Consider the following 14,040-nt stretch of genomic DNA (forward strand, 5'->3'; position numbering starts at 1 on the left):
AATCGGTTTTGTGCTAGTTACAATTTACAAACTTAGAATAATAAATAATAATACATCTCATCATAAATAGAAAATATTATTAAATCATTTTTTTGGTAAACTATTTATATATCTTTTTTTTTTTTATAACAAATCTTAAACCGATATTTTTTAATGGAAGAGTACCAATAAAAAATATATAATATGTCATAGTTTTCTCTGGAAAATCCACCTCAGTCCAAACTAACACGTCTCATACGAGGGTTTAAAAAAAATAAAAATAATTGTTTAAGAGTCGGGAAACATGACACAAGGGCAGTGTGTGCTGTCTTTTTTTTGGTTGTGAAAGGCTTAAAGCTCCCTCTCTCTGCCTTGATTTCTTTCTTTCCTGTTTATTCCACCTCCTCGTCTCGTTGTTCGTCTGAATTTGTTCGACGAATGATGGCTTCTTCAAGTTCTGGAAGCACGCTTGCTGCTCCAGGTGTTCTCTAGTTGCAGTGATATACATAATCCAGAGAGAGAATGATTGGCAAAAGTTGTTCAATTCTTTGCTTCTTCATTTTCTGTGTCTGATACTCATTTTTGCCTCTCTGTCTCTGTTTACAGAAGCGGTTCAGGTGCTCGTCTCTTTGCTTGCAGATGAATCTACCGTCGTTAGGGAAGCATCCACGTCAGCTCTTAAGGAGATTGCCTCCCTGTAATGATGAGGCCCTTTCAGCAATTCTCTTTTCTCTTCCCCTTCCATGTAAATCTCCAAGGAATTTGTCTACTCCAAAACCCTAATCAGTTCTCATTTTGTAGGAATCCGCTATTGGTTCTTGACTGTTGTTATGCTGTCTCTCGAGGAGGACGTCGGGTACTCTTATCTGTCGGCCATTTTTTTTTTTGGGCCGGGGGGTGTTTACTAATTTTTTTTGGAATGATTTTCATTTATTTGGAGCTCACTATTTTGATTGCAATTGTGAATCTAATAGCGTTTTGGAAACATGGCTGGAGTTTTTCAAGTGATGGCATTTGCAGTGCATGCTTTGGACAGCAAAGACATTGATCCTCCTTTCATGGCAAAGCTCGCCAAGATTGCCACTACGGAAATGATTTCCTCCAAGGTACCGTAATGAATTTTCAATCTACAACTGGCCTATATTTACGCTGTTTTCTGTGAAGAGAAAAAGTTGTTACCCACCTACTCCGCCTTCCTTCGTTATTGGATAAGAGGTTTGATAGACTTAATGGGAGAGTTTGGAGTTCATTGTTGGAAATTGAAATACTGAGTTCTGGCCGTTATTACTAATCAATTAACTTTAGCTTAAATGAAACTTGCAACAATTTGTCCGGGTTCTGCCTTCAGCATCTGGACTTTCCGTTCCCAGTCTCGTTCCGTTTAGGGATTTGGCATGATGACATGAAAGCTGAAATGAGAAGGTATAAGGAAATTATGAAGATAATCTACCTTCAGCGATTGTTGCTGGGATTCCAGGAACTTCTAAGGGTTATGGCATCAATCTACTTTTGAAACCTAAATCTCAGGTTGATCTGCTGTTTAATTCACTCATTCACCCTCAAAAAAAAAAAAAAAAAAAAGGAGATTCATTCTTCCAGTAAATACGTTCCGTTTTTGCTGAGGAAGATTTGCCAACTGGTTTAGGAGTCCTTAGGTCTAATACTGAGGCAATTATCAGTCTGCTACTTTTACACTGAAATTCTAGGTCTATTACTGTGTTGATATGCATCTTGGAGTGGGTTCTTTTCTTACTGATTTAGTCAAAGCTAAAGTCATTTTGAGTGAATCAAGCATTTTAGTTGTTGTTTGGCTCTACTGCTGGCAAGTGCTGTATCTTAAGATTTCCTCTATAATGGTTTTCACCAATGAGTCCCTATTTGAGTTTGGGGTGAGTGAATCCCAGATTTGGATTTAGTGAGTCCTTAAGTTATTCCAGATTTACGTGGCCCTTTTTGATCCTTATTTTCTTATACTTGATTCCTTATTTTTGGCAATAGACACTTTTCTATATTTTTTTTAGTTTAATTATGACCTGCATCAATTTGGTACCGCAGCAAGGTCTGATACTCGTAGTGAGAAAATTATGAAATAGAGAGTGTTTTCTATGATCTTTGCCACTCTAGTGGACTCAAATGAGCCCTTAGTTTTGTCAAAGCTCACCATAAGTTGTTTTTACGGGAGAAGTAAGGTGGCTCCTTCAAACTGGAGAATGGGTTCTTTAAGACGGGGGGAAGTTATGCTACTATAATAGCACTAGCCATTAACACTCCTATGACATAAACACCCAAAAGCTGTACTCCACTGCACAGGGTTCCCATGTTTAGCTGTGTCTGGGGGGAGTCCAATGTATGCAGCCTTACCTCTGTTTTAAAAGAGTCTGTTTCTAGGAATTGAACCTGTCACCAAGTGTTCAGCAAATGAGCACTTGACCAATGCACCAAGCACTACCTTCAATGGCTTTAATGCTTCCATGACATCACAGACAATTAATGTCCACTCCACTTTTATAGCAGCTGTATTCCAACGACGAGGTCTTTACTTCCCATACAGAATTAGAGATGGAGTTTATATCAATGTGATTTATACTGCTTTTATTTTTAATAGAGAATGAGTACAATAAATAAGAAACCATACTGATGTGGGATATAAACATAAAATAATAACTCCTAGATGATGCTAAACTTATTCCCATGCTACAACAGTCCCCCTCAAGTTGGTGCATACATGTCAATCTTGGCCAACTTGTGAATATTAAAACAAAAACTTTAGTAGTAAGGCCTTTAGTAAAGATATGTATGAAATTGACCATCAAAGGAGACATAAAAGATAGAGACATGGTCTTGTTCATTCTTCTCTTTGGTGAAGTGACGATCAATTTCTACATAAATTGTCCTATCATGTTGGACAAAAGTAGGATTATGGCCCATGCTAATTGTAGACTTGCTATTAGAGTAGAGTCACTTAGGAAGTTCACAACGTTATATAGATCTTGCCATCTTGGGGTAACCCTTTTAGCCATAATGGCTCACACATCCTTTGAGACATGGCTCTAGACTTGCTTTCAACATTGGACCTGGTCACATGGCTACCCACAGTTTGTTTCTTAACCATCTAGGTAACCAGATTACCTCTAACATACGTGCAGGACCCAGAAGTAGACATTCGATCATATGGAGTGATGTAAATCCAATTCTAGGGATGGGGTTTCTTGGAAAGATTCCCTAGAATTCAGGATTTGCCCAGAATCTTCCAGCAAATTAATGGGATAATTTGGGAAAAAAGGAATTTTTTTTTTGGGTAAGAAAAAATAGGATATTTTGGGTTTTGTTAAAACCGTAAACGGGATCATTTACTAGGTAGTAGGGTATCCAAAATAATATTAGGGAGATGGTAGGGGTAAAGGAAATCTGCGGTTGGGGCTTGGGAATGACATGTAGGCAATCTTTTTCCTCTTTTCCTTTTTCCCCTTCTCTTCCTGCCTTTTCTGTTCTACTGTTGCTGCACGTCAGAGAAAGGGGTGGGAGGGGTGCAATAAGTAGAGGGAGGGAATGGGAAGGCCGCAAGGTTAGGTAGAGGTTGGGGAGTGACTGGGAAGTTTTGCAAGTTTTAGGGGAGAAGGATAGGGGAGTGGTATGGGTGGGGAAGCTGCTGTTTGATATGCAGCAGCAAGGGGGAAGGGTCTGCTGGGGTTGTACAGAACAGGGAATGGCAGGGGAGAGGTTCAGGTGGTTGTAAGAGGTGAGGGGACGGGCTTTATGGGTTGTAGCGGCCTTGGAGATGCTGCCAGTGATGCGGCAGCAGAAGAAGTGTACTTCTAGGGTTGCACAGGCTAGGGGGGAGAGAAGAAAGAAGAGAAGAAGTGGGCAGGGGTCACTGATTTGCTTAAAATTTGTTAGAATTTCTCTAACTATAATCAACCTAGGGACTAAAAGGAAATTTAGGAAGAAGAAGAAGAATAGAAGAAGCCTGAAGAAGAGAAGTAGGGTGAGAGCTGACATCTATATTTTGGCTCACCCAATGTAGAATAAAGTCTTCATTTAGAAAAGTTTCCTCGAATAAGCTACCCAAAAAAAAATAAAAATAAAACATGTCATAGAACTTCCAAATTTACATAAAAAGGAAACTATCCTAGAGACATTACTTTTCAACCAAACAATAAGAAAAATAGAAAATAACTAAAATAGAAACAAAGGAAAATAGAAAGTATCCAAAAAGGAAACTTCAGGCTGCAGCTCCATAACTTGCGCACCAAGGCAACAACTTCAAAACTTGCATACCAAGGCAGCATTTTCATAACTTGTGCAAATCTCAATGCTCCCCTTCAAGCTGGAGTATTTAAGAAGAAAGTTCCGGCTTGGACAAATAAGAATATACTTGAAAGGTGGCACTAATCTTGAAATAATAGAAACATATATTAAAGCTCCATTATCTCGAACACAAGTAGCAACAAGACACCGATAAACACTAAGAGAACTTCACCCAGGAGATAATCAACATCAAATTAAAAAAAAAACAATCTTTAATTCCTCATGTCAAAGAATCATCCAATAATGAGAACAATCAGCAATATTGAAGATGAACAAAATCTATATGTATAGTAGCATCAAAAGCACTATCCAAATAATGCCAATAGTAGGGAGGAGTCTCCACACTAATAGATAAAAAGTATAGCTCCAATGTCCACAATAACCTTTTGCGGGAAGGCAAAGTAGTAGGCAAAGGTATGGGGTAAGTAAAAGGCAGTATTGGTTACTGTGGACCAAGTAGGTAGGTAAATGACAATATATGTTATTGCGGACCAGGTAGGTAAGGTAGTATGGGTTACTATGGACCAAGTGGGTAGATTAAAGTAGTGTAAGTTACTATAGATCAAGTAGGTATGTAAAAGTAGTATGGGCTACTCCGGACCAAGTAGGTAGATTAAGGTTGTATAGGTTAATATAGACCAAATAGTTAGGTAAAGGTAGTATGTGTTATTATGGACAAGTTAAAGTAGTATTGGTTACTACAGACCAAGTAGGTAGGTTAAGGTCGCGAAGTAGATAGATGTTACTATAGAATACCATCTTAGGAGGATAAAATATCTTCACAAATTATACTCCTCAAAAGACTTGAGTATATATAGACTAAGGCTCCAATCTCCTCCTCACGTGGACAAATAATGACGGAAAATTACCAATATCTCAAAGTTTGAACTGATGAACCACTTGGGTACTTCAATGGACCATGCTACTTGATGAATCCAAGTACAAGAACTTCCATTCGTTATAGTAGAAAATTCTGAACCACTAGTATCAACTCAAATGAGACAGTAGCAAAAGCAGTAGACCACTTAGCAGTAAGGGAAGCACCTACCAATATCAAAGGAAGAGCGATAACCAGTAGTATGTCCTAGAGATCCAAAAAGCAGCAAATTAACTCTGAGGACATAATTGTAGAACTAAAGATCATTAATATAATATTCCATCTACCATAAGAATACACCATTGAAGTTGATTCTCGTAGATAGAGAAGCAGGGGAAAACGGGGCTGTATGGAGGAGTGATAGTGGAAAATCAAATTTGGAAGTAATTATAAATAAGGAAACCCAAGAAGATGAAAGAATATCATGGGACGTGGGGGAATATGGAATAAAGGAAGAGAATTTGTGGTAATTAAGTAAAGAAAAGCTAAAATCAGATAAAGCAGGTAAGTAATGTGATAATGTTCATCCCTCAGATAGGAAAGCAAACAATTGTTGAAGAAGAAAAAAAGGAAAAACAAAGTGAGGTTTTTGAAGGAAAATAGAAAACTAAGCAATGTTTAACTGGAGTTACCAAAAATCAAGGAAGGAGGCAGAAATACTTTGGTCTTGCAATGACCAACAATGTGTTCTCAATATACTGAGAAACAAGAAAATAATCTGATTTAACAAGTCATAAACCAAAAGCTGACCCAGAAAATTCCAGAAAAACAGTCTCCGCCAGTAGAAAAGAGGGCAATAAGATGTGGTAACCAAACCACCAGAAACTTCTTAGATTGTGATTGAGTTCCTTCTAGGTAGATACAATAATCCCTCAAAGTTTCAGCAGCATCAACATCGATTGCAGAATGAGGTAGCATATCCATCATATCTCAGATGAACAAACAACAGATTGATCCAAAAAACCAGAGATTGTCATGCACACATTCAGATTTTGTCAATAAGAAAGCATATCACCCTATCTATCATTGGAGAAGTTGCTACCATGTAATTATAAGAGCTATTAGTGGCTGTGCACTGGGTAGAAAATAAAAAACAATTCTTTATTGAGAGAGAAGAAGCAGTCACTAGGCTGATTAAACCCACTCTGATTCTATGGAAAATTTCAGTACCTGTAATCAACCTAGGGACTAAAAGGAAATTTAGAAAGAAGAAGAAGAAAGAAGAAGAGAAGAAGGGATAGAGCTTGCATGTATATTTTGGCTCTCCCCTGGTACTTTATTTATAATGTAAAATAAAGTCTTCGTTTAGGAAAGTTTCATAAACTAAGTTACTTCAAAAATAAAATTACATATTGTATAGAATCTCCCAAATCTATTAAAAAGGAAACTATCCTAGAGAGATTACTCGTCAACCAAGTAATAAGAAAAATATAAAGTAACCAAAATAGGAAGCAACTAAAATAGAAAGTATCTAAAATAGAAACAAAAGGAAAATAAAAAGTATCCAAAAAGGAAACTTCAGGCTGCAGCTCCAAAACTTGTGCACCAAGGCAACAACTCCAAGACTTGCGCACCAAGGCAGCGTCTCCAAGACTTGCACACCAAGTCAACATCTCCATCTTGAAGAATGCTTGCTGGATCTGTTGAATGGCTACTGTAGAATGAAGATGGCTGCTGTTTGAAGACTTGAAGTTGATTAACTACTTGAAGTATTGATAGATGCTGATCCTTGAACAAAGTCTTACTCAACCATGGCCCCTCAACTAGGAAACCATGATCTTCGACTCAAACAAAATTTTTTTTCAATAATCAAACTTGAAGAATTACAAAAATAGTAGGCTATTTATAGCCTTCAAAAGACTCTAGGACTAAGTGGGGTTCCTTAACAAACAAGGATCCCACCACATAATCTGGACTCTTAATTTGGAATCTAAATAGCTAAAGACGTACTGAAAATAAAAGACTAAATAACACAAGAGTCTATTTTAGGAATTGCACTTGAAAAAGAATTCACTAGGTCTCTCAACCACCAACTACTAAAAGACAACTTCTAATTAAAAGTAAACTCTTAAGAGATAAGATCCTCCTAAAGCTAAAAGATAGGAACTCTCTTTGTGCAAGAGTCTTATCTTATCCTCAACCGAACCAATTCAAGCACAACTCAAATCAAGAAATAGAAACCAATTCAAACTTTGGAAATAATTCTAGCACTAAAAGAGGGCTGAAAATGCCCAAAATACCCCTACCAGGGGGTTGGGCCAGCTCAAGGGGCTTCTTGGAGCCATCTAGTGGGCCCCACTTAGGGTTTGACCAAGGGGGATCTTTGTGTTCACATCATGGACAGCTATCCAATCAGCATCAGTTTAGGGCTCCATCTGAATGTGATTATATGGAGAGATAAGAATCCCTTTTCCACGGGCAACCTTTAAGTTCTTGAAAATTTTGTACACTGTGTCTAGATGAGTGAAATAGGGATCATGCATGTATTGATTGATAAGGCTAATTGCAAACGAAATGTCAAGTCTAGTGTGTGGCAAATAGATCAAATCTCCAAGACTCCAACTAAACTTGGTAGCTGCCCTTGTCTATAGGTTCATTGTCTTTACTCTTAAGATGAGAACCGGGATTTATTGGTGTGTTATTAGGTCTATGCCCCATCTTGTTGGTCACAACTAGCAGGTGGAGAGTATACTTTCTTTGAGAAATAGACATCACAACTTAGGCTAAATCTATGCCAAGAAAGTACCTCAACTTGTGCATATTTTTAATCTTAAATTCAGAATGCAGGTAAGTCTTTGGAGACAGTTTTTGCAGCACTGCTTCCTGTTCCTGCAATGACATTATCATGCACATGAACAATCAAGATGGTGATGTGAGCGCTGGTCTTTTGTATAAACAACGTATGATATGCATTGCCTTATTTGTAGCCAATGGAGACAATGGCTTTAAGAAACTTGCAAACCATGTTCATGGAGATCATTTCAAGCCATGTGTACATCAAAGAATGCAAACCTGAACATGGGTTTCCCTAGAGGCAAAACCAAGGGGAATTCCCTATAATCTTCTTGTAATGCCATTTTCACATCAAGTTGTTACAATAGACATCATTGATTCACTACATGTGTGAGAATCACACGTATGGCATTGACCTTTTCAATAGGAGTAAAGGTCTCCTGATAGTTGATCCCATAGGTTTGTGTGAAACCTTGAGCAACCAGCTTGGCTTTGTAAGTTTGTAACAACCTATTGTACCATTGGTTTTATGTTTCACAACAAAGGCCCGTTTGCAATACAGCAATACACTAAGTTCTTCTTGCTAGAAGCCGAACCAGCTCCCACGTCTTGTTCTTTCTTAAAGCTCTCGTATCTTCGTTTGTTGTTTCTTTACAGTGAGAATGAGATATAGCTTTCTGCCAGGTGTTAGGAATAGAAGCAGAAGAAAGAGAGGATGGAAGTATGGAAGGCAGACGGTAATGAATTGAAGGGACCACACTAGAAACAGGATGTTAGATGCATTTCATACGGACCTTACAAATAGGAATTGATAAATCCAAAGAATGATTTGTATTAGAGTTAGATTTACTAGGTAGAGAAAAAGTTGTAGGACTTGGATCTGGTTGGTCCAGTTGCTGTAGAGCATCCCCCCCTCTTGGCAGGCGTCCGTTTTTTTCTTTTTTAAATCACGAGAAAGATGCCTAATTGAAGGCATATATTGAAATGCTTATTAGATTCCGATTGTAAAGTATCTATTGTTTGAACCTATATGCATATGTATAATGACGTTACATGTGATCAAATGTTAAAATAAAAATAAAAACAAACAAAATTGAAAGAGATAGTTCTTGACTCGTCTCACACTCTCCTCTCACTCAATCCCCAATCTCTTTCTCTCTCCTCTCTTCTTCTCTTCCATTCCCGCGCGACACTCCGGCAGCGGCCTGGTAACTTCTTCTCTTCCTTTCTTCTTGCGACTTTTTATTTAGGACCTATTATGTGTGGTTTGTAGTATGTTGGATGACTTGAGGTAGTTTGATATTAGTTTTTTTATTATATAAGATATGATAGATTTGAGTGAATGAGATGTACACTATTTCACTTAACGCCTCCCGCCAAGCGCCTCGGGTTCCGCCTCATTGCCCCCGCCTGCCGCGCCGTGACACTGGGGAGGAATGATGGTAGGCTTGAGAACATGCTGAGTCTCTTTTCTTGTGTTCAGCAAAGACTTCAACTGGAGATTGAACCCTTGCTTCATGCTTCCCCTGAATCAAGGTCTCTTATTGTAGAACCAGTTTACGATCATCAAGACAAACATCATATGAACGAGTAGACCCAAAGAAAACTTCGAAGGGAGTTACTACCACAGGCTCCTCTTCAGTAGAACCACTCTCCCCTTGAGTAGGTGTACTTTTTGAGTAGAAAGGAACTTGTTCTTGAAAAATACATCCTTGGTAACCAACATATGCTTGGAAGGATGATAGCACTTGTAGCATTTCTAAGTTGTAGAGTAACGAAGGCAAATACAACGTACCCTTTTGGGATCAAATCTATGCTTTATATGGTGATTTGTGGAATAGGCAACTCAATCAAACACTTTATGTTGAATGGTGATGGCTGTGGAACCAACTAGAAGATCAAGAAGGTAGTGCTGCTTCAATACTAGAGAGCGCATCTGATTAATCAAGTAGGTAGCAAGGAGAATCACATCACCCAAAAGTGGGCCAGGAAATGCATGGTAAGCATCAATGACCAAGCAACTTCAGTGAATTGTCTGTTCTTATGCTTGGCAACCCCATCCTAGTTAGGCGTCATAACCATAGTTTGAAATTTCATCTCGTCTTGGTGTCCCGACCGTACTAAAATTTGAACGAATCATGGTAGTATGGTACACCATTGTACCATGTTTCAGTGGGTTTTAGGTGATGTTTGCAATCTAATTTGAGGCCAACAAACACAATGACAAAGTTATTTTTGACTCAAACCTAACACAAAGTGGTTTTTTTGATTTGCACGTGTTTGGCTATGCGTTATTGAAATTGGATCATGTATTCACAAGTCTAAAAGTGGATATGCAAGAAAACTGAAACTTTCATTAAAATGCAAAACAAATATTGAGAAGTAGTCAAATCTAAATTACACAAATTACAATGTAATCTTACACCGCCTTGAAAATTTTGAATTTTGATGGCCTTGTATCTAGTTTGGCCTCAAGCAGAGCTGATTGGAAGGCCAACAATCAAATGGAAGTGTTATTTTCGCCTAAAACCTAGTCCAAAGTGGTGTTCTTAATTGATACATGCCAAGCTATACGTGGGCAAATCTGGAAATTTGGAACGTGCATTTTCACAAATGTAAATGCAAGAGAAAACTACAATTTTCATTGAAATGCAACAACAAACACCAGAAGAAGTACAAGAACAAGTAGAATTCAATATGCAAGTAGAAGTGTAGAACTCAGTGCTCGGTTGAAAATTTTAATAAATGATGTATTAACGATAATTGAATGAATGAATAAGATACGTCATACAAGATATTACAAGTCGACAATAACAAAAATACACAATGAATGGGACCTACTCTAAACTAATAAAAGCTGCTATGTTAGGCTAGATCCATCCCTTGAGTCATAGAGGAGTACTTTGAATACTGGACATAAGCAAGCCATTACATGGTACAGATAAAGTTATCCATGTAGTCGTTCACTGCTCTTCCATAGGTAGCATCATCAGCATAAAGTAGATAGCCTACCCTAGGGAATGGCCGTGGATTATAACTCGATCGTGGAATTGGCATAATTGGCTGTGCTGGTCTTGATGCATATCAGTTCTGGCCTCTTGAGCAATATATTGGTCAAGCCACCCTCCAGGCTGGTCCAACAATGCCTCACCCCTATCCCTCACCCATCCAACCCCTTGGTATTTTCAAAATTTCATCAAAATTTTCGAGATTTTAAGCGAATGTCGCTAAAATTGTTGAGATTTCCGCAATATTTCACCGAAATTTCAGGGAGATACTGAAATATGGGTGAAATTTTGTATGTTTCAACCCTGAAATTTCGGTGAAATCTTGTATGTTTCAATTTTGCCTTGGCATTTTGTTTTGCCAAGGCCGAAGTCCACTAAGTTTGGCGAAATTACGTGAATGTTAGTACCATTGTAGCAAACAACATACTAAAAGTAAAAAATGGCCTATTCTATGCATAAGTTAGTGACAAAAAGTTATCAAATCATATATTTTGTGTAAAGCAGCTTCAATTGCCATTATGAATGTCTAAATAACAAAAAAGTGGCATACCTGTATGAGTACATCCCATTGCATTTTGAGACATGGTATTTTGTATATGTACCAATTTGGTTTCCGATGTTGTATGGTAATTGTTCTATGCTTCCACATATGCATATAAGTCTAATCTCAAGCAAACTGGGGGATCAGTGATATAGGTTATTGAAGATGGATTTGCTTGAGGTTAAGTTAGATTCGTCGTAGATGTAGCATAATCTACTAGAAAAGGACTTTGAAGACGAGTCCTGAAAATCAACAAGAAATTCCAAGAAGCAGCTTGCATCAGCCAAAACCTCCAAGTCTCCAGCTCAATGGAGTTTCATTAGTTTTATCAAGATCTCAAAATATTGGTTTGAGTTGGGTGTTTCTATACAAGGGATGATCCAAAATCTTGAACCAAGATCTCAGCTTGATTGAGTTGGTCCACTTTTTCGTTTTGAGGTCCATCTCATCCCAGTACTTAGCAAATATTGTGATACTTTGAGATCTTGGCAGGTTCTCGAACTACGGTGTTAGGTAGGCAGTTACTCCTGTAGTATTAGTTTTACATTGCTACTAGGATTTATTTCCTGTTTTGACTATGTGAACCTGGTGCAGGAGGCTTGTGCACAACCAGAGTCTGGGGTGGCATTTTTCCCACACAGCCTTACCCCAACGATTTTTGCTGGGAGGCTACAACTGTGGCCCACCGACCAATGCGCCAAGGCCCCTCCCTGTTTTGACTATGGTTTTCACAAAAATATAATAAAACTTGTTAGATCTGAAAGGAATTCATTGAAACTATTATGGCTCTCTTGCCCCCTCATTGTCATCTTCCATCTTCCTGAAAATTTTCACAGTGACTGGTTTTTACTTTCTATATGGTCACATGGTATCAGGGGCACTGATAACATTTGCTTTATTTTAGAAAATAATGGTAATTGGGGAATGCTACTTCAGAATGCAGACACAAATGCATCCATGTTAGAATGGAAGATAACATGGTTTATCACTTTATGTCAGGAACTTAATTGCAATATTTGGTTGAAGATCCTCTTTTTTTTTCCTCATACTTTCTAATTCTCTTTTGTATAGGAACTTAACGCTGACTGGCAGAGAGCTGCGGCAGGTGTACTTGTTTCAATAGGCTCTCATTTGCCTGACTTGGTGGGTTTGTCTATATCATTTTCTTTTGGATTTGTTGCTTAGTTGATAACCAGAAGTGATCCTATACCTTGGATTTTATTTTTGATCAGAGAAATAGGTTCCTAAATTAGGCAAAAGGTCTCATGTACAGCCGTGTGTAATATTTGGTCATACTTGAAACTCTTCAATGGGAGAAGCTCCTTTTGAAATATCAAAACCCTTCCTCTATTAACAAAAGGTCGTATTTATCCCATTGATACTAAGTGATCATATATGAAATCCCCCCCCTTTGATACTGATTAGTGGTTTGAGAACCTTGTCTTCTATCACAACTTGTCACACCCTTGATGTAGCCTTAGAAAAATTAAGGGCCCAGTAAACAGGATCTCTTCAGAGGTAGCTCAAATTGGGCTAATTACGGGTAGAGTTAGCCTGAACTGAAATTGGGTTAGGATTTTGATCTCAATGTGTCTGGTTGTTTGGGTTCAATGTGTGATGTTGTAAAAGGACTATTGGATGAGATAATGTGATGCCTAAATATATATGTGTTGGTTGTAGTAGGATCCTGGCTTCTTGATTGGTTGATTGAATGAGATTCAAGATTTTTCTGGGTTGATATGGTTTGGTTTTGAGACTGGGTTATCTCAAGTAGAATTTTAGGTGATCTGTTTGTTTCAATATTCTGGGGGTGTGTATGGCATGGTCAACAATGGTTCTTTTCAGGTTTGAAACAATTCTGGTGGTTAGAAATAGGTTTCTTGAAAAACTATGGTTTGAGGATTATAAGGTAGGCAATGTGGTTATTGAGAACCTAGGTTGTAGTGGTTGCATTAGGATGAAACTTTAATTGAGTGTAGGAGTTGCAATTATGGCTATGCTCCAAATCTGGGGGAATTTCAATGATTGGGTGTGGCAAGATCTAAATTGGAAGTTTGGATTCTTGGAGAAATTGGTCAATAAAGGGGCTTGATCTAGGGGTTTTGATGGACGAGAAGGGCAGCAAGGGGTATCCACTATACCACACTTTGGGGGTGGGTGGGAACTTATGGCTGGGTTTGTGATGAAAATTCATGGCTAGGATGGCTGGAATTGGGGTTTTGGCTTCTGGATTTTTTGGGAGTTGATTAGGGTTTGAGCTGGAACTTCATGGTCACCTCACTGTTGTGCAATCTTCAATGGCAGCAGAGCTTGTACTGGACGATCTTGAAGCACAACCTTGATGGAGAAGATTGATCTCCAACCTTGTTGAGGCAGGAATTTTATTGGAACTTCTTGCACTTTCTCAAATCCCAGCAGCAGCTTAGACTTTAAACACTTAGGAAGAACTTCCTTGTGCAGGAGGGAAGGCGCAACGGCAGCAGCAATTATGTACAAGTTAAAGTTAAAATTACTCTTTTTTTTGGGGGGGGGGGACGAGAGGAAAGGGGCAAATGTATGCATGCAGACAAGCTCAAGCTTCAAAACATTCTACT

At 38.3% G+C, this 14,040-nt stretch overlaps 1 protein-coding gene across 1 annotated transcript in view; it reads left to right on the forward strand.

Moving 5' to 3' along the window:
- Positions 1-293: 293 nt before the first annotated feature.
- The window catches only part of LOC149021890 (ARM repeat superfamily protein), a gene marked incomplete at its 3' end in the record, with an annotated part of 80,710 nt that continues 66,963 nt past the window's right edge, over positions 294-14,040 (forward strand). The window contains 5 exon segments of the mRNA XM_089150062.1: positions 294-460; positions 586-676; positions 781-835; positions 954-1,085; positions 12,518-12,589. Coding sequence (XP_089006188.1) covers positions 418-460; positions 586-676; positions 781-835; positions 954-1,085; positions 12,518-12,589 — 393 coding nt within the window.

Source organism: Hakea prostrata, chromosome 3, assembly GCF_041222555.1.
Source record: "Hakea prostrata isolate BN-2017 chromosome 3, UWA_Hpros_2, whole genome shotgun sequence".
Classification (NCBI taxonomy): Eukaryota; Viridiplantae; Streptophyta; class Magnoliopsida; order Proteales; family Proteaceae; genus Hakea; species Hakea prostrata.